The sequence below is a fragment of the Cygnus olor genome, chromosome 2 (genome assembly GCF_009769625.2).
Source record: "Cygnus olor isolate bCygOlo1 chromosome 2, bCygOlo1.pri.v2, whole genome shotgun sequence".
Taxonomy (NCBI): Eukaryota; Metazoa; Chordata; class Aves; order Anseriformes; family Anatidae; genus Cygnus; species Cygnus olor.
Window position 1 is genome coordinate 39,238,880 of NC_049170.1, and position 19,456 is coordinate 39,258,335.

Here is a 19,456-nt window from a genome sequence, read left to right on the forward strand (position 1 = left end):
GAAACGGACAGGGATTAGCTCAGAAAAGCAGCTTTAGTAAACCCGACCAACTTTCACTGTCGCTTAGAAGCCCAGATGCTTTCAGAAAGCCTAGCTCGCTCTCAGGTGACGCTTAGTAAATGCTCACTTTCCTCCCAGCAAAACGTCTAAATTTAATCACATCCTGTTCCATTCTCCATCCTCCTACGATGGCAAAGCTGATTTCAGGTAAACATACAGATCTTACCCGTAATTAATTAACAAACATTACCAGCTGTTGCCATTTTAGTCGCAGCTCTAACATTTGTTTGATCAGGATTTTACACGAAGGCGGCTCAATGACTGCTGAACTCCCTGGAACCTGCCCTACAAACACAAGATTGGAGGCCAGTGATGACTGCTTTCTGGTGAGCTGCCTACCAGACGTTAGGGACACTTGACAACCTGCTGCAACGGTCAGGGGCATCAGCAATACGTACCTGTGGTGTGATCAGCTTGCACATGTGAGAATTGTTTTATCTTCTCCAGGTAACATACGTTATCTTCAGCTCTTATTTAGCTCTGACCATTGCTGGTGCCCTTTTTCATTAATAGAAACTACTAACATAGAATATACACAATCACTTGGGAAATAAGCTTCAGCAAATTCTTAAAATGTTTGGTTCATTTATATTTCCTTCAATCATTTTTGTTGCTACCTTTAAGTTTAGAGTGCTCCTGCCAAATAATATAGTAATTATTTGTAATTCATTAAGTGAAAGAAAGTGATTGGTTATGTCTTTGCTTGTGACCTGTTATTCTGTCAGGTACCATTCTGTCTTGTAAAGGCTAAATTGTTAGTTGAACAAAACTGCAGGTGTTAGAAATCAGGGACAAATTTGATATGACTGAAAGGAATAATTTGGCACAGGTAAAGCTGCCAGCAGAGGAAGCTACTTCTTCTGAGGAAGAGCAGTGTAATATCACAAAAATTATATGGCGGCAAGGGGAGGGAATAAGATAAAGCTGAAGCCAGAACTTGAACTTTTATTGTCTTGTTTGTTGAATTTCTACCTAGCTATTTGCCTGTACTCAAGGTATACCACTTTGTACATTGTTATTTGTGACTTTATTTTAGTGTTTTTCCCCAGTAGGTGGCCGCACTTGCTAATTGAAAGAATCCACCCAGCCCTGCTGGAGTGGGTTGTATCAAAGTCAGAAAAACAGCACCTGGCAATGTGAAAGCAATACTTACTGCAGTAACAAGTCAAGCTTTTTCTGTTTTGTTCCCCTGTGTTTTTCAACAGAGATGAGGATTCCTATGAATCAATTTGAAACCTACTAGCAATATACATGCTTCGCTGAGCTATCTTACCTGATATTAAAAATGCGCTCACTTGCTAGCCAATTTGCGGAAGAGGATGATGCCTCACTGGCTGTTTTCCATAGGGATACAACCATTTGCCAAAGAAAGCAGGAAAACATTTTTATCTGCAGGAGCTGCTTCTATCATAAATTATTATTGCAGAGTCTATGCTATAGAAAACTCACTTCTGAAAAGGTAGAGATGAGTACATCCCTTTCACCTCCTACAACTAAAAGAAAAAAATCTTCACTATTAAGTTGAAATAAGTGCATAGATATTTTAATTCCCTGTTAGGAAACACGTATATATATTCCTTAAAATGTGAACCTTGAGGTAACAGAAATGAAACCAAAATAGTTCTAGATGAATATGGAGACAGTTTGCCTTCATATGAAATTAAGTCAAGATTCATCCAGGTAGAAGCCAGGTTGAGTGCATTCTCAGCATAATATGCTGAGAATTATGAGTAGATACACAATAGGAGAAAGGTGTTTTTAAAAGTGTGTGTTTTTTTTTTTTAACCTGTATTTTCTTAAGTTCGTTATGCTGATAAAAACTGTGAACTCAAAAATTTATGCATATGCATCCAATAAAAGGGGTGCCCCTTCTGCCTATAATTCTGCTTATTTTAGGAATCAGTGTCATATTCATACTTTCATAGATTGAAAGTTAATTGGTGTGTAGGAAGAACATTTGCAGGGTAGGAAAGATCAATAATTTTTAAAGACAAGCTAACAAATTAACAAAAAATTATACTCCATTTTAGGAAAAAAAAAAAAAAATTAAATCTTTCTTGAGTCAAATTAGCTTCAGTGTGAAGTTGTCATCTCCTGTGTTAAAAAAAATCTGATCTCCAGAGAACTGTTTTGAAAGAAAGTTGAAAAATATTCCTTTCTATAGAAGTACTTCTTGATAAATAGTGTTTGTCATCTGAATGTTACCACTATTTTCTGACATCCAATACCCACACTACAGTGCCATCTTGCACCGGCTGAAACTAAGCAATGGAAACCACATAAAATGTGTATTTTTCTTTATGAAGCAGAAAGAGCCAACGTTCTGCAACACAGTTCTCATTCTGTGGTGCTGATGTAGATGGCCAACACAGTACTCTCTAAGTTCGTAAATTCTTTGAAGTCTCTTAAGATCAGAGAACTTGATGTAAAATGCTTTAAATTTTGTGAAACTCTTGATGGACACTATCTGTGCTGATATCCTTCGCTGTTGTTAGTGCGTGGTTACTTTCAGTTTGTTTGTTTTTATTCAACTCATTTACAGATAGAAAATTATGGCTTTTTGTGTGCTGCATACATTCTATATGCTATGATATGACCAAACCAATGGATGATACGATTAAAGAAAATGCACACAAATAGTGATAGAGGAAAGACAGAAGGGAGGATATTGGAACAGATGGATGCATGAGGGGGAAAAAAAATGGAGAAGTAAAACCAATAAGAAAATTCAAACAGAATAAAGAGATTCTGCACATCTAAAGACAACTTCATTTATTATTACACATCTATATTTAGATTTAAATACAAAGAGATTGAACAGAACATATTATGAAATTCTCTGAGAAATGCTGAAAAATACAGAACCCCATCTGGTGAAATCATGACCTACTGACATAATATTTTTTTTTTAACATCATCCAATGCAAAGTTTCACTTTGGTAGTTTAACAATGACATATGACCCCAGATGACATAAAATATGAAAACATGATCACTGGAATGGCTGCCCTGGTGATTTCAGGCCTTTTTTTACATGGCTATTAATCCAGACTACAACAGAAGAAACTCGTCTTCACTGCTAACGTTCATGGACTCACTGAGCCTGAAATATGGTAAATGAAACTTACTCATTTAATTACTGCTGCATGCTCTCCTGCCTCTATTTCATACATTCACAGTGAATCTCTGCTGTTTTCTGACCAGCTGGCTGACAGCAATTCCTGCTGTCAGTTTCAACCAGCTGTGAATGATTTGGAGTTTCACAGAGCAGGAGAGAGACTGTAGCTCTGTGTTACAGTCATAGGGTTATCCAGCAGGCACCTGCAGCCACATAAGTATTTGCTCTCTAAATTCTATTTAAGTTCATGTCATTCTAAAGATTTACTGTGTAATATTTTGTTTTCATCCAAAACTGTTTATATGCATGCTGGGTCTGCCTAGGATGGAAAGAACTTTTTCTCACGTGGTTGAACTAAAGTGTATTTTAAGAGGGCAATAGTATCAAATTTTGATTCAATATTCCAGTGATGGATTATCTAGACAACTTTCATTTAATGATACTTAATCATTGGTACAACTTTGATAAACTTATTAAATTTCTTATAAATTTTGCTTTGGGTTTCCTTCAAGATCTCACAGTTGGCTTTTATTAAATGTACTTGATTGAAGAATATTTATTGCTGCTGTTTTGCTTCTAACACAGAAGTCCAACGCGTGGCACCACACCATGCATACCCTTCTCTCTGACAAGGTCAGCAGGTCTTCGCCTCTTCCACTGTGAGGCAAGTTTTCCAGCCATTTTCGCCATCCCTACAGGCCTTCCCTGAATCACCTTCTAACCTTTCAACATTCCTCCTGAGCTAGACACCGAAAAGGCACGCAGGACTGCCGAGGCGCCACACAACGCCCCAGTAGCGCAGAACATGGATGATGCGTGCCCAACGCTCTGTTGAGCAGGGTGCGTCACCCAACATCACGCAACGTGTGCGTGTATTACTAGCAGGGGAGACTTGTCTGCATCGGCACCGTGCTCGCTTCAGCTTTAGCACTCGATATTGAGCCTATCTGTGAAGCTTTATTGGTGAGGGCTCAATTTAGAGGAGCTAAATTCCCGTTGGGATTAGGCATGCCCTGCGTAGCCGCTGGAAAGGAGGCAGGGCCTGATGCGTGCCCACCTCCTCAGCGGGGAGGGGGGAGAGAAAATGGAGGGGGGGTGTGGGGGGGGAAGAGACAGACAGGGAGGGCGGGGCCACGGGACGCGCCGCGAGCCGGAAGCGCACGCGGCGTGCGGGCCGTGACGTGAAGGCGGCGGCGGAAATACGTGTGCGTGTGCGTGCGTGCGGGTGTTTGGGTCGGGGCGCAGGAGGCGGTGGCAGTCGGCGGCGGGCTCTGGGTGAGGCCCGGCTGCGCCCCCGCCCCTCACCCCCCACCGCGGGGCCGCCTCCCCGCCTGCCCCTGCCCTCCTCGCACCCTCCTCCTCCTCCAGCCCAGTCGGCCGGACAGACAGAGGGACGGGCAGACAGACGCCGTGCGTGGCCGGGTGAGGCGGGGGGGCGGCGGCGGCGGCTGAGGAGGGGCCGGGCTGGGCTGGGCTCGGAGGGCGCTCCCCTGCCGGTGTGAGGAGCCGCGGGGTGGCTGGGCCGCTGAGGTGGGCCTGCGGGCAGCGGAGGCCGCTCTCGCTTCTCGCCGTCTCAAAATGGCGCCCCCGGTTCTCCTACTTCCCCTTATCCCTGTGCCTGGAAGGGAGCCGCGGGGGAGGGGAGGCGGCGGCAGGGCCCCGAGGAGCGGGGAGGGGGCTCCTCGGCTGCGGGTTGTCGCCGGCCGGGCTGCCTGCCAAGGCAGGGTCGTGTCCCGTGAGTCCCTTGTGCGGTGTGCAGGGGGAGGTGGGGTGATGGGGCCTTCGCTTTCCCTTTCGCTTGTGGCTGGAGAAGGGGGCGATGAGTAAGATGGGAAGGAAAAGATAGTACGTCGCCATCCAGGGGACACCGGCGGGCATGGTGTACGGTGTGTGCTCTGCCTAAGGCTTAGCTGGAACTAGAGGTAAAGGTATCCTGCAGGAACACACCTCTGTCCTTATGCGTTTTCAAGGAGAGCTGAATTGTTTAAAGGCTATCAAAATGCTGTTTCAAACAATAGGCCCATAAAAGGCCACTATTCTCTCAACATCTTACATGGATTTTTTTTTCCTACCTTTGTCTCTTTTATAGCCTGGGGATGGAAGACAGACTGACCTGCTAACTAAATTGAAATTACAGAGCTCTCTCCACATATTATTAAGACCGAATAAAAAGCATGACATCTTTTTTTTACTTTTTTTTTCCAATTTGGTGGTGATTTCTCAGTGTTGCAGGCAGGATAGATGGCCTGCCTAGGTGGTATTTTTATCTTGTAATAAGAAATGTCAGTAAAAAGTAGATATTAGCTGAAGCAAGGTGGCTAGAAACAATGATAGGACAGTCATCATTGCTTATGTTTCCTGTATAATAAACCAGTTTATCACAAAGCAATTAGTACTATACTTCATTCATATGAGCTGATGAGATGGCTATTACATTTAATTGGAAAGCTATGAATTTCTTGCAGTGACTGTGTTGATTCAGTTCTGTAATTTACTATCTCATTACGTTTCAATATAAACTGTTTTAAATACAACAAATATTTAGATAGTGACATGTACAGCATCTTGAATGTTGCAGTAAGATGCCACATTAATTTTGTCAACCCTGGAAGGGAATAACAGAAAACTTCATTAGTGCGAGTGTTTAATAAATAATTTTATTTAGATACCTTCTTTTTTAAAACAGTGAAGGTAGTTAGTATAAAGAAATTATTCAGTGGTTGACACCTCCCTGTTACATGATCTTTCTCTGTTCATGAATTAGAAATTACTACAATATTACTTATGCTCACGATAAGAAACATTGTTATTTGCTCTGAAATATGAAGTCTTTTCAAGTGGTTGAATGTTCCAGTTTTAAATCTATCATGATTTTTTTCTTGTGGTCTTTGTGTTTAATTATGCACTTAATCACATTCATTGTGGGAACAGTGTTAGCTGTCTTAATCCCTTTAGTAGGTTGGCTTTTGACACAAGTGTTGTTTTGATACTTCTCTATTAGCTTTCTTGTTGTTTAAAATAGGCACTGATCTGAATGCTTAAATGGCTGTGAATTATTCCATTAAGTTGTGAGTTTGTAGGTATTGGCTAGGACTGATGGAATTCTACTCACAGACTCAAATGTAAGAAATTTTATGGGATGTTCTATGAATATAATTATGATCCTTCTCTCTCTACAATAAATAAAAATCATTAACAAGGAAGGATTACCTAGCAGAATAGAAATTTCTCTTCTAAAGGGATGAGAGTACACAGCATCTGGTAAATTGCTTGGTAGGAGTACTTGGTAACAGAAGTATGTTTCTAATCGTATGCTGTAAATTTTGTTATTTTGGCATTTCATCACGGAGATGCTATCCCAGTGGGGGATATTCAGGAGAAGAGTGAAAGTTCCTACTCACCAGAAGGAGCTATATATTTGTAGTACCCACAACTGCAAAATGGTCCTTGCCTACTAGTATATGATGGAGTTCTCACATTAAACTCCATACAAGTAAGACAATCTGTTCCATTTCTATTCATATGAGGACATACATTTAAAAACTTTCATAGTATTTTCCTCAGCAGATTCTTATGTAAAAGTAACTTCCTTACATCCAGATGTACCGGTTGAAGTCAAACTGTTGTATACTTCTTTTTGTGTAGATGAATGAAAATGTCTTATGGTTTTCTTTCTTCAGATATTCCAAACACATCAGTAGATTACGAAATTTACTCAGTATACAAAACTGGCAGGGGCAGGGTTGGATGGGGGCAGTTTGGTGGATCTTTTCCTGGAGACTTTGACTGAAGCTAAGAGTAAGAAATAGGTACAGCTGCTGAGCTCTTGAAGGAAGTGTTCAGAGTTGCCTTGAAAGCAATTTGTCAAAAAAGAATTAAATTTGTAGTTTGTGTTTGCAGGGTACTGAAAGTAGTATTCCTGTCTTCTGCGTGGTGCTTTCTTATGCCTCCTAAAGCTAGTATTTTACAGATGACTTAAAGAACTGGAAAATAAGTGTGGCCTGAGGCTTGGAGCATACGTGGGGTCTGTAGTATTGAAGTCTGCTTTTACATCCTATTTTCTACTACATTCAGCACACCAGTCTAAAAAGAAAGGTCAATATCATTCTGTAATGGCTATGTCATACCTGTGCCACGTCTCTTCAGATTAAGAAAGTATTCCTCATTTTTCATGTTTGTATGATGATTTTGAATTTACTGAACAGTTTCAATATAATTTGAAACTTTAAAAGGTGATGACTTCATGCACTCCTATGGAAGATGATAGTGACTTTTATATACTGAAGTCAGTTGGGTATGCTCTGTCCGATTTTCAGTCTTTTTTTTATCCTGAGCTGTTAAAAACTGTGTGGTACAACTGTGGTAGGTACGTTTTATTGTTAATTTACTAGACGTATTGATGCACCTATTGAATGAAGAATGTTTGCAGTATGTTTTCAGGACTCAATGGCCTTGGAAGTAGTGTGATGTCTGTCAGCTTGACAGGTGGATATTTTTGCACAATACCTGAGTGTCCAGAATGATTTCTGGTAAAGGGGGGAGGGGTGTGTGAACTTTGAAGATTTCTGGTTGAACATCCATAAAAATTCAGTATTTGTCTCGACAACTTGTTTCATCTCTAGGTCCTGAAAGAGTTTTGCAAGGGGTAGTAAAAACTGCTTTATAAGTGTAAGATGCATAGTCAGAGTAACGAAGGGCTTTAAGTGACCAGTTGAAACAAATGTGAGTTAAATCAGTCTTGCCTGTTTTGTCATGTCTCCTTTTCTTCCTAATGTGCAAGGCAATGAGCAAAAAAGTCATCAGAGAGAGTAACCAGTGTGGTAGGTTGATTTCCTCACTATATGTCATCTAGAAATCATTCGCTCCAAAGAGTAACTCAGTCAGTCACTGGATTTAGCCCTTGTGTCCTAGTCAATGCTCCAGAGTCTAGAAAACATGAATTAAGATTAAAGGTTTAAAATTATTTGATGGCTACCTAAACATACTAGAATGCTACAGTGCAAACAGTTTCATTTTAAAACAGAAAAAAACTTAATTGTCTTCATTACTTTTCCAAAGGAAAGGATAAGCAAATCACTAACAGGATTCTGGGCTACCTATTTGTTGGCCATGCCTTGCTGCTTCCTGTTGTACATAATTTGGGAGAGATTAACTCCTTGTTACTGGTCCACTTTTATCCAAGTTGCTCCACAACTTGGAAAAAAAATCTTGCCTGAGAACCAACACACCAGCTGTGCATGATTTTTTTGATGTTATAAGGATGAAAGGTCTGATATTGTTTTGAAAATAACTAGATCCATTCCTGTATTCTAAAATATTAAACCAATACTAATTTAATGACAAAACTTTAATGTGTAATTATAGGGGTTAATAGTAATGATGGTGGAATATGCAGGGGGTTTTTTGCTTACTATAAAATTTTTCAATGTGGCACACTTTCTTCTGTGTGTTTGAGAAAATGTATATCTAAAAGTAGATAGTTAAGTTGTGCAACCAAAATAAAACCCTGTTGATTTAAGGATATCATAACTGTCAAACAGGTCACAAACTCAAGGCAGACAGGGATGAATACAAGATTGGAATATCCTACCTGGAAGAAGTTAAATTATTTCGAGGTATAGGAAAAGGAACAACATGACCAAACAGGAGCATCTTAAAGACGTTGAAAAATATTTTGTTTTAGGACCTATATTCAAGTTCTGTTTACAATGATAAATAAAATATCAGTTTATTTTAAATGTATGTTAGTGAAGAAATTATGCTTTGATTTCTTACATAATGCTTGTGAAACTTGGGTAGAAGGGAATATTTAGTGGAGGATGGGGTTCTGCTAGAGCTCTGAAGAAGTCTATTCCTCAGAACTTGTCCTGAGTTTTCAGAAGGAGAGTTAGGAAGGAGAATGAAGGCTTATTGTCTGAGGTAGGTGTATAGCAAACTGGAATCCTCAGCTGCCTGATACAGAATTGTTTTAGCTGTCCTTGATGTTTTGAAATGGGAAGATAACTAATGATTAAGGCTACTACTTGGTTCAAAATGTAGTAGCTTTACTATAACAAAGAAAGAGCAAGACTTTTTTGAAGGTAGTAAATTTGCTTCATTTTGCAATATTAAAACCATTCTCCGCACTGGGAGAATATGCTCCAAACTAACTTGCTTGTATCCTAGACGCTAGAAAAGCTGTATCTTCAACATGTGTATCTAATTCAAATATGTAACCATCTACAGTAGGACAAAGTTGTAGGCCAAGGGGTTTTCAATAAATGAAGAAGCTTTTTTTTTTCTCCTGAGAGTTGAGTCACCATCACTTGAGTATTCTTCCTGCAGGCTTGCTTGGAATTTTGTTTTGGGAAGTGAGAAGAAAGGGAATATAGAAAATATTATTCCAGTCTTTCATACGTTAGTGTCTACATGTGAAAAGATTTAATCTCCACTATTAAGTGTGTAAAAGCATATGTCTTTGGCTTGGAAGCGAGAACAGCAGAGACTAAAGGCTTCTTTGTCCATATGAATAAATACTGTGATTTTTTTTGAAGAAATTTACAAGGAGAGCAGATACACTAAGGAATACACTGTTAACACATGTTCTTAACAAAGATCTCTTATACGTATCAATTGGCTAGGATGTAGAAATTAGTTCTGGAAATTTCAGTTTATTACCATTTGATGCACAAAGTAATCTGGATTTCTTAGTGGTCAAAAGACTAAATTTTTCCACATGTGCAAAGCGTTCTGGTTTTACTTCTAAAAGTACATTTTTAACTAGGAAAGGTATTAAAAAGTACAGATCTTGATGTTCAAAGCATTATCTAAGGAAATTGCATTTGTTATAAATTATAAATATGAATTGATAAAGTGTACTTGCAGAGAACTTGGTGCAGTGATTGGGATTTCCATAGTCTCCTCACTTTTTTTTTGCATTCTTTACTGTTACTGACTTCTGAGTATTGCTTAGCATTAGTAAAATGTTATATGTAATCCTTGGTGCATTTGGTGAATTAGATTTTTCTTGCTTGTTAATACTACTCACTGTCTTTTCATAACCAGGCTGTTACCAGCAGAAGCACCACTGAGATCTGAATCCTGGACTTGCTTTCAAGAACTTGAAACAAAGGACTTCTTTCTAGTTTGGACATGGCTAATCGAGGAGCAACAAGACCCAATGGGCCAAATGCTGGAAATAAAATTTGCCAATTCAAATTAGTACTTCTAGGAGAGTCTGCAGTTGGTAAATCAAGTTTGGTGCTTCGTTTTGTAAAAGGACAGTTTCATGAGTTTCAAGAAAGTACAATTGGAGGTGAGAATTTACCCTTTTTATTTTTTTCACATTGAATTTATATTCTTGGCATTGACAACCTTGAATGCAGTGGCACTTTGAGAATGGGTCATTGACAGCAAGGATCAAATCTGAGCCCTACACCTCTTTATTGAGAACTGTGACTTACCAAGATAAAAACTGTAGTTGGCACAAGGCTGTAGGAAACATGCATGTCAAAGTGGAGAAAGTAAACGTGTGCTTGAACTGCATAGTTCTGAGAAGTGGACTTTATGTGGAATTTTGTTTGTGTGTGGCTCTTTTAATTGTTCTGTATGCATTTTTTTCAAAAGATTCTGGTGGTATTTATGCAGCCTGGCTTTGCTTTTGAATTGGGAGAACTTGCTATCTGTCTACATATACCTTTCTTTGTCATCAATCACAGGATTTAATGTGCTATTTTTACATTTTGCAACATGAAAAAAACCTTGTGCTGACTGTAAGAAGTCAAAAAAAAAAAGATTGTTTGTAACTGTGAGCTGTTTTCATTTTTTTCCCCGTTTTCTTCTGCTAACTTGTGTATTGAAGTTGTTTGTGCTTACTGAGCTTCCTTTGATAAATTTAAACATATTCTTAAAATGGCATAATGGCATACAGATTAAACAAAATATGGATTGGTCAGTATTGTCCTGTAGCTCCTGTTGCTGCTTGCATGAATCAGGTTGTTTCACTATAATATTTATGGCAAGCCCTTTCAGTCATCCATGTCTTTACATATGAACAGTTGTCAAAATGTTAAAATCTACAAAACTTAGAAAAATGAAGACAAGCTAAATTTCATTACATCACCTTTTTACCCTGTTTCTAGGTGTTAGATGTATTTATTTTGTATATCTGTCAGCATAAATGGAGAACCACTTTTTTCTCCTTTAGCAGCCTTACTAATGCTCAATTTTGTCTTTGTACTTTTTATAATGGTTTGGGGATGGGTGTTAGTGTGAAAGACTTATGTATTATTTCATATATTATGTGGTAGTATAGAGAGCATTCCCAATGATATATTGACAAGCTAATTCATTATATCAGCTTTTTTAAAATGAAAAAAAACCAACACACTATATTCAGTGAAAAGTTCAGTAATGTTTAATTCATTTAACCTCCTTTTTGTTTTCTCTTGTTTTAGTGTCTTGGTAGAATTAGAGAGAATTCAAATTCTATTTCACTGTTTAAAAGCTATACAAAGGTTAAACAAGACTGAACTCCAAGCTCAAATATATGCACGTTAGTGTAATTTCTGTATTAACTTATTCCTCTTCTGCACGAAACAGAAGCAAGGAAATGCTGAAATACAGTTGAGAGATACTAAGTGCAGCCATGTTGGGATTCAGAAAGTTTTCTATAGAGAAAGCTGTGCAACTGTAGCCTGTATTTGCTTTAGGCATAGTTTTCTTTGTATACAGAAAGGCCTTTTAACAAAGGGAGGCTTATGTGCATTGAGAGTCTGAATAAGAACTTCTGAAGGAGTGCAGTTCAAGGCAGACATGTTGGACGGTGGTCGGGTTTGATAACTGGACTTCTCCACTTCAGACTAGTGTAGCGGTGCCTGTTAGCTGCTTAAGACGAAAGTATTGATGTTAATTATCTTGAAAGTCTTATCATCCTTAACACAGTTGATTATCAATTAAGTATGGCCTTGCAATATAGAAGAAAGATACCTTGTTTGCTGAAATTAATTGACATTTTTGTGGTGGTTGAAAGCTTCCTTTCAACAAAAGCAAGAGGGTGGCCCAGAATAAAACCGGTGTTTTAATTCTCTTCCTGAATACATCCCTTCATTTGTGGAGTGTAAGTACGTTCTTATGTTGAAGAGAATACCTTTAAGAACGTCAAATTTCACTCATTTAGCATTCCTGTCTCTGCCTTGGAGAAATATAACATTCAGCTGGTTGAGGAGAAAACCCTTAGTATGGTGCAGCGTGTTTTGGTTGTGGTTTTTTGGTCTGTCTTCTGGTTCTAGGCTGCTTGGGGAGCTACCAAGAGGAGCCTGTTTTACCAGTGCTTGGATATTTAGCCCTTAGAAACTTAGTGATTTAACATCGGAACATCAAAGCCTTTCCCTTCTCCAACCTGCTTGCTCATCTCCAATGGATGCTAATGCCCCTGAAGCAGGAGCATCTGACCACTGACTTGTCAGCTTCTCTATGGTAGTTAGTGTCCTTTGTGAAGCAAGACTGACTTGCTTTTTGTTTTATTGTAACAAGTTGAGTCAAAAGTTGCAGCAGTTCCTGAGTGATTCATAGGCTACAATGGCTTGGAGTGCTTGGGACAGGCTAACATCTGTTGGTCCATGCCACTTCAGGCATTTGGTTTAAACTGGCTGCACTCTGTGAGTATGGTTAGTGATGAGTCCCCCATTTCTGCCAACTAGGGGGCTTCCCTTAGCATTTCATTGAGGTACTAGCTTAATTTCGTTAATGTGGTTTCTGTAGCATGTGTGTATTCACCCTTGTATTTGTAATATGTAACTGTAATCTGAATGGAAAATACTGCTAGGAGTAACTGCTTGAAGACTTGGTATCCATTACGCACTGTTTTCTGTAAATAGAAGACCATTATTTAGGGGCAATGACAGATCCAGGTTTTAGGTATGCAAATATATTCAGCTGTAGTGGCAATGGATATAAGTTTCCCTGAAACTGAAGGCTGTGAAAATTGTGCTTTGAAAGTAGTTCTTGAGATTGCTTGGTGAAAAATACACCTGTATGGCTGCTTTACGAACAAGGACTTCTCAGAAGTGATTTGTTTCCACAATCATTAGCAAAGGTGGAGTTGTCAGAGCTGCAAATCAACGTTTTAACATGCTATTCAAATAATGTAAATGGAGTGTAGAACTGTAAATACCTGAGCTGTTGGAGTATATCATGAAGGAGTGCTGTCTGTTGTATCAAGATGAAATGTATCTAGAAGATATGAGAAGTCGTGGTTACTCATATTCACTATTAGAAAAAAAAAATCTTTCGAGTTATTGCTTTCTTATGTCTTTAATGTGAAGAAAGGCTGGTTGTTTAAGGAACTGTTCTCTGTTGATCAGTTCCAATCTACCAGCTTCAGAGCTGTTATATTTTAATAATAGGCTTGAACTGTCAAGGAAATCATGCCTGATGCATCTCTGTGAGTAATATAATTTTATATGAATATGTAGATAGAAGCAGATTTATGGTTTCAGCACCTCTATCTTTTTTGTAGCTGCTTTTCTAACACAGACTGTGTGTCTTGATGATACAACGGTAAAATTTGAAATTTGGGATACAGCTGGGCAAGAGCGGTATCACAGTTTAGCACCCATGTACTACAGAGGAGCACAAGCAGCTATAGTTGTATACGACATTACAAATGAGGTAAGTACAATATAAAGAGGTACAAGAGGGATTTGGAAGTTTAGTGCTCTTGAGTTTCTTTCCTTGTTTGTTTTTTTTAACTGACTTGTCTGTATCAATTGATCATGTAATGTTGGGCTATGTAATGTTAAATTGTCTGGAAATTTTTCTTGCCAAAAGACCATTTCTAGCATTTCTACATGAAAAAAAAAAACCTTGCAGAGGTTTCTCAAACCTACTTTTACATCATTTCATCTGACTCGAACTGTTACCCTTACCACACTGCTAGTGACAATTTATTTGTGAAAGAAGTTTTAATACATTATTCTGGCAAGTAATATGTAAGGGTTGGAAAGGCACCACAAACCATTGAGACCATAACCTCACATTATTTGATTTCTTCGTATCTGAACTTAGATCAGATATGCTTCATTTGCTTTTGGTAAAATGAGACTTAAAAAACCGAAACCCTCAAAAACCTGGCATCCTGTTATTGTAGTAGCCAGTTCTTATTAGTTAGAAAATGTTTGAGACTCTTCAAATATATTCATAAACCTGAATCTTTCAGAGGAGAAATTAAAATTCCTATTTTCTTGCTTAACTAGTTCTTTCCTTACTTGGGCTACATAAATCTTCCTATCTTTACTTACTTTTTCAGCATTGTCCCATATAAGCATATTTTAGAACTAAGCTAGGAGTATATTTTTTAAAAAAATGTGACTGTTGGCAAATTGGAGTTGTCCTATTTGGACAAAGGTAGCAGCCTTGCATCAGTTGGCATTTCGCTGGAAGTAGAGATAACAGATTAGGATAATGGGTGAGCACAAAAGGATGATAATACTCAAGCTACATCATTTTGCAATCATTTACAGGAGTCCTTTGCCAGAGCGAAAAATTGGGTCAAGGAACTTCAGCGACAAGCAAGTCCTAACATTGTAATAGCTTTAGCAGGAAACAAAGCTGATCTAGCTAACAAAAGAGCTGTGGATTTTCAGGTATGTACGTAACTTCTGTTTATAGAAATAGCATTTTGTTGGAGTGGAAAGTAAATAAGCCTGCTGAGGAGCTTATTTGCATAGGCTAGCTAGTTGTTACAGAGGTCATGCTGTTAAATATAAGCGTCAGCTGAGACTAATTGAATTCTACATACTATTGAAAAGTCTATTTCTGTATGAGTGATATGTACCAATAGACTTATTCTTTTGAATAAGTAAAGTTTGATTTTGAGGAATAACTAATTCATCTGCGTATCTTTAAAGGCTAATTGAATTTCTATTCTCCTGCCTTCTATCCAAAATTACCAGTAACTAGAGTGTCAATGGATGAGATAGTTTAGGAACAAACTCTATATGCAAACCAATTCTCTCTGCCTTGTCAGCAGGGGAATTTTGATTATTGTATGATACAAAGGTGATTGACACCCTTAACTTGTTTAGGGCATATTGTTGAAGCAGTGTTTCAACTTCTAATTGTGCTTTTCATGGTATTCTTTTTTGTTACAGCTGATACACCTGTGCGCTCTCTTCCATAATTGTTTTCTAAAAAGTTTAACCAAGTCATCAGGAAACGGCTTGCAAAGCAAATAAAAACTCACCAGAGATGTTCTGGTTTATTCATGACTGATTGAATTTGAATCAATTTTTTTGAATCAATTTTCTTAAGATCATATTTATTAGTCATTAATTCTCTTACTGTTTTAATCCTTATTTGGTGTCATTGTGTGAGATACTGCTGTGTACAGTAATGAATCCTTTCATAACTTTAGAATTATTGTTAATGAAGATTAGCAGCAATTTTAGGTATTTTTTGGCCAGAGTTTAACATCTAGGGTTTTCTAATTTTATACTTCCATGTCAATTGTACCATAAAACTAAATCATGGAAAAATTTGGTGAAAAATTGTGGTATGTAACAAATCATGTACGTGTACAGTCCAAAAAAGTAATCAAATTTAGTTATCAACATAGAACTACCTTTACTGTTTTTTATTCTTACAGTTGCATTCTTAATGTTTTTTGAATGTTAGGTTTTCTTGTTAACATGGATTCATAGTCTTCTCATGGGCTTGATAATGTTTTCTCACTGCACGACACAATGCAGATTTCTAGGTGTTGGTCAATGTGTTACTTCAGATACAGCTACATGGGTCTTAGCAGATGTTACTTAATTGAATATAGAAGCCTGCAGATGTTTTTCTCTTTTTTCATCGTAGGTATTCTAGTTTGGCTTTTTACAGATTTCCTGATGAATTCAAAGGCAATTACATAATCATAAGACACTAGGGATTCATAGTTGAACTGGCTAACAGGAAGTGGCAAAAATAGGGAACTGAAATACAGAGTGAGTAGATGAAAATCAGACTAGAGAAAGAGATAACGTGGCAAGACTCTTGACATTCCTAACTTGTTTTATTATAGTGAATTTCTGTCAGGTTAAAGAAACTGTTCTGATCAATCTGCCTCGGCTGAAAGATTCAAGGTGCTTCAGAAACTGCGTTCTTTCTAGGGGTGATAATAGACTTCTTGACATTTGATGGCCCTTCCTAGAGCGTATTCATTCTTGCTATCACAGCTAGTGTCTTGAATCGGGGCTGTCTTTTTAATAAATACTTCTATTATTATGTTTTGCGGTAGGTTTAGTCTGGGATGTTTTTAAGACAAGTAAGGTTTTTTAAGATTGCATTTCTGAATGCTTAATTGTTTGATGGAGTCATAACTTCTTCGTAGCTAACGAATAAATTATCATGAGTGTTTCAACAAACCTTCTTTCAAAATGGAATAGAAATTGTCCCTTATTAGAAGTAAAAGTACAGTGTGTAGTAACTGAGTTTCGTTTTTTTAATTAACTAATGCATTCTTATGCATTCTTTCTACATCCACCGATAAGGAAGTTGTGGTGAGCTGGGGGGTCAGCCTTTTCTCGAAAATAACTAGTGATAGGACAAGAGGGAATGTACTTAAGCTGCACTGGGGGGGGAGGGGTGTGCAGGCTGGAAATTGAGAAGAAATTTATCTTAGGGAGGTTAGGCATTGGAACAGGCTTCCCAGGGAGGTGGTGGTGTCACCGTCCCTTGGCGTGTTTAAAGAAGGGAACGTGGTTTAGTGGGTAATATTGGTGGCAGGGGGACAGTTGGATCAGGATCTTGGAGGTCTATTCCAAACTTAATTATTCTATGATTCTTATTTTATCTTTCAGGAAGCACAGGCTTATGCAGATGACAACAGTTTATTGTTCATGGAGACATCTGCCAAAACATCTATGAACGTAAATGAAATATTTATGGCAATTGGTGAGTTTATGAACACACTGAGAATTTAAGGGAATTGTTTTCTTGAGATTTGTATCATCACAAGCTCCTTCAGTCTTCCATGTAAATCATTTTTCTTTGTGTTACTGAAGTTTCCTTAGTCCCCTTCAGCTCCTTCATGATGCTGATAAGTCAGAAAAATTTACTTGAAGCGTGTTTGCAGAGGTCTTCTGTCAAGCACCTCAACATTTGGATTAACTTGTAATAGCTACGCAAGGTTACATTAATTTTAATTCTGTCAGCAAGTTTCGTATAACTGTCTTGACTCCACAATTGGTGGTACTGCTTCAAGTTTGAGCAAAATTAAGTTGTAGTTGCTATTACAGACAAAAAAGAAAGCCAAATATGCCTTTCTCATGGTATACTTAACCACTGAAAGTTTCAAATACCTTGTCTTAATCATAAAATGTACCTAGGGTTTGTTTATCAAATTAGTATAAGAATGTAAGAGCAAATATACAAATGTGCCTGTTAATGTTACATTTTTTGCAGCGGGTTGCATACTGCCTTGGGAAGGTGTGGAACTTAGAATAACATACCTCTTATGTGACAATGATAATTGAATCTGGAAACTAGAATCTAATGCTGCAGTGTTGTGAAGGCATTTTTCTACTGATGCAGTGTCTGCATACTGTTTCTGCAGCTTAATGTCACATGAACTCTTGGGTTCCGTTAACTGAGTTTATCTCATTTGATGTGCTAATTTTCATACTGCTGCCTGTTCTTATAGTTGTATTTCATTCCTTTTAGGAAAAAGTTCTTTAAAAAGCTGGCCGCAGCCAAATTGTAGAACAGGGATGGTGATTGGGTCCTGATAACATGGGCAAAACAGCCCCATTTAAGTCCTCTTAAGTAGAACTTACCTTTCTGTCAGAAAATTGCTAGAAAGACCTGCTGCTTATAAGGGTAGTGCTTGTCAGCAATATTTTTCATGACTGACTGGGAAGGTGCACTTGAGCTACAAGGACAGAAAAGAAGTTGGCACAGTCAACTGACTCCTAAGAACAGAAGATAGGGCACAGCTTGAGGGTGGGGTCAGGGGAAGGGGGAACACAACTTGGTTTAATGCTGAGGACTACTTATGTTGTAAGCAATACTTACTCTGTCTAGTTAGCTGGGCAGTAGGTTGACCAATTTCTGTCTGTTTTATCCCTTTTCAGTCTTTCTGTATCTTTCAGCCCTAACATCCTGATCTTAAAGCAAGAGCCATCGTTTACTGGCATAGCATACCTGGGCAAATATTTTTTACTGCTCAAGGTACTAAAGCATTTCACTTCTAAATATCAGATAAGGTAGTTAATCATTAAGAAGTTAAGTGTCTTAGCTTCTTTTATTACCAAAACGCTGAATCAAATCAGATTTTATAGTGATTATATTGATATGCTTATAGAGTAATAAAGTGCTGACTATTCATGTACTCAAATGATTTAACATCAGAACAATCTCAGCTTTACCTATTATTTCTTGTTGATTTTATAGCAAAAAAATTGCCAAAGAATGAACCACAGAGTACAGGAGCCAACTCTGCCAGAGGAAGAGGAGTAGACCTTACTGAACCCACACAACAACCCAAGAGTCAATGTTGTAGTAACTAAAACATCAATTGCTTTAAACTGTTCTGAATATTCTTCTGCTTCCTAACTGTTAATAACCATGGAATTGGAGTGCTTAACCTGGCCCAATACAGCTTCCAAACAGTGAAGAGACTTACAATAATACTCAAGTTTATGATACAGAATTTCCTTTTGACCTAAAATTTTAACATGCATGTATCTGCCACTGTCTGTAATGTTTCAGCAGTAGAGGAGTGATGGAAGCGGAATAAACTTCCTTCAGTTGAAAGGTTTTAAAAATCACTCACCATTAGGGATATAGAAGAACTACTTTCGATGGACCTAATTGGCCAGTTCCTGTAGCTTCAATACTGATTACTGTTAAAATGAATAGAATTTGAACTTTTCATAATTCTCAATTGTGCTTTAAAACAGTTTTAGAAACAGGATCTAAAAATTAAACTTATTCACAGTATTGATGCAACCAGTTGTTTTTGCAGGTATCTACTGTTTAGTTATACATTCCATAGTTTAATAATTTAATTACAAATACTTGCATTAACAATTTTAAGAACCCTATGCTTGCAGGAAAGTGGAGTTTTAGTTGGTACACTGTATGTAAATTATATCAACCCAGTTAGTTGTCTAAAGAGGATAGTGATAAATCAAGTTTAACTTCATTTCTAATCTGTTCAGAAGGTACAAACCAGTAAATTCAACTTTACAACATAGGATTTTTTTTCCTTTGCAAACTGTAAAGAGCTCTTCAAGTAAAACCACAACAAACTTGG

The 19,456-nt window shown here is 37.9% G+C and overlaps 1 protein-coding gene across 6 annotated transcripts; it reads left to right on the forward strand.

The window, feature by feature from the left end:
- The first annotated feature begins 164 nt into the window (after nt 1–164).
- Nucleotides 165–19,456, forward strand: RAB5A (RAB5A, member RAS oncogene family). 6 transcript variants are annotated; one of them, XM_040546110.1, is made up of 7 exons: nt 165–207; nt 296–507; nt 10,222–10,471; nt 13,676–13,827; nt 14,679–14,801; nt 17,001–17,094; nt 18,592–19,456. In XM_040546110.1, the coding sequence occupies exons 3-7, from the start codon at nt 10,309–10,311 to the stop codon at nt 18,705–18,707; spliced, it is 648 nt and encodes a 215-aa protein (XP_040402044.1). In that variant the 5' UTR covers nt 165–207; nt 296–507; nt 10,222–10,308; the 3' UTR covers nt 18,708–19,456. The 6 variants fall into 6 exon arrangements, with proteins under 6 accessions (XP_040402044.1, XP_040402040.1, XP_040402039.1 ...); XM_040546107.1 differs by lacking the exons at nt 165–207; nt 296–507 and adding exons at nt 4,361–4,382; nt 8,718–8,792; XM_040546109.1 differs by lacking the exons at nt 165–207; nt 296–507 and adding exons at nt 4,369–4,599; nt 8,718–8,792.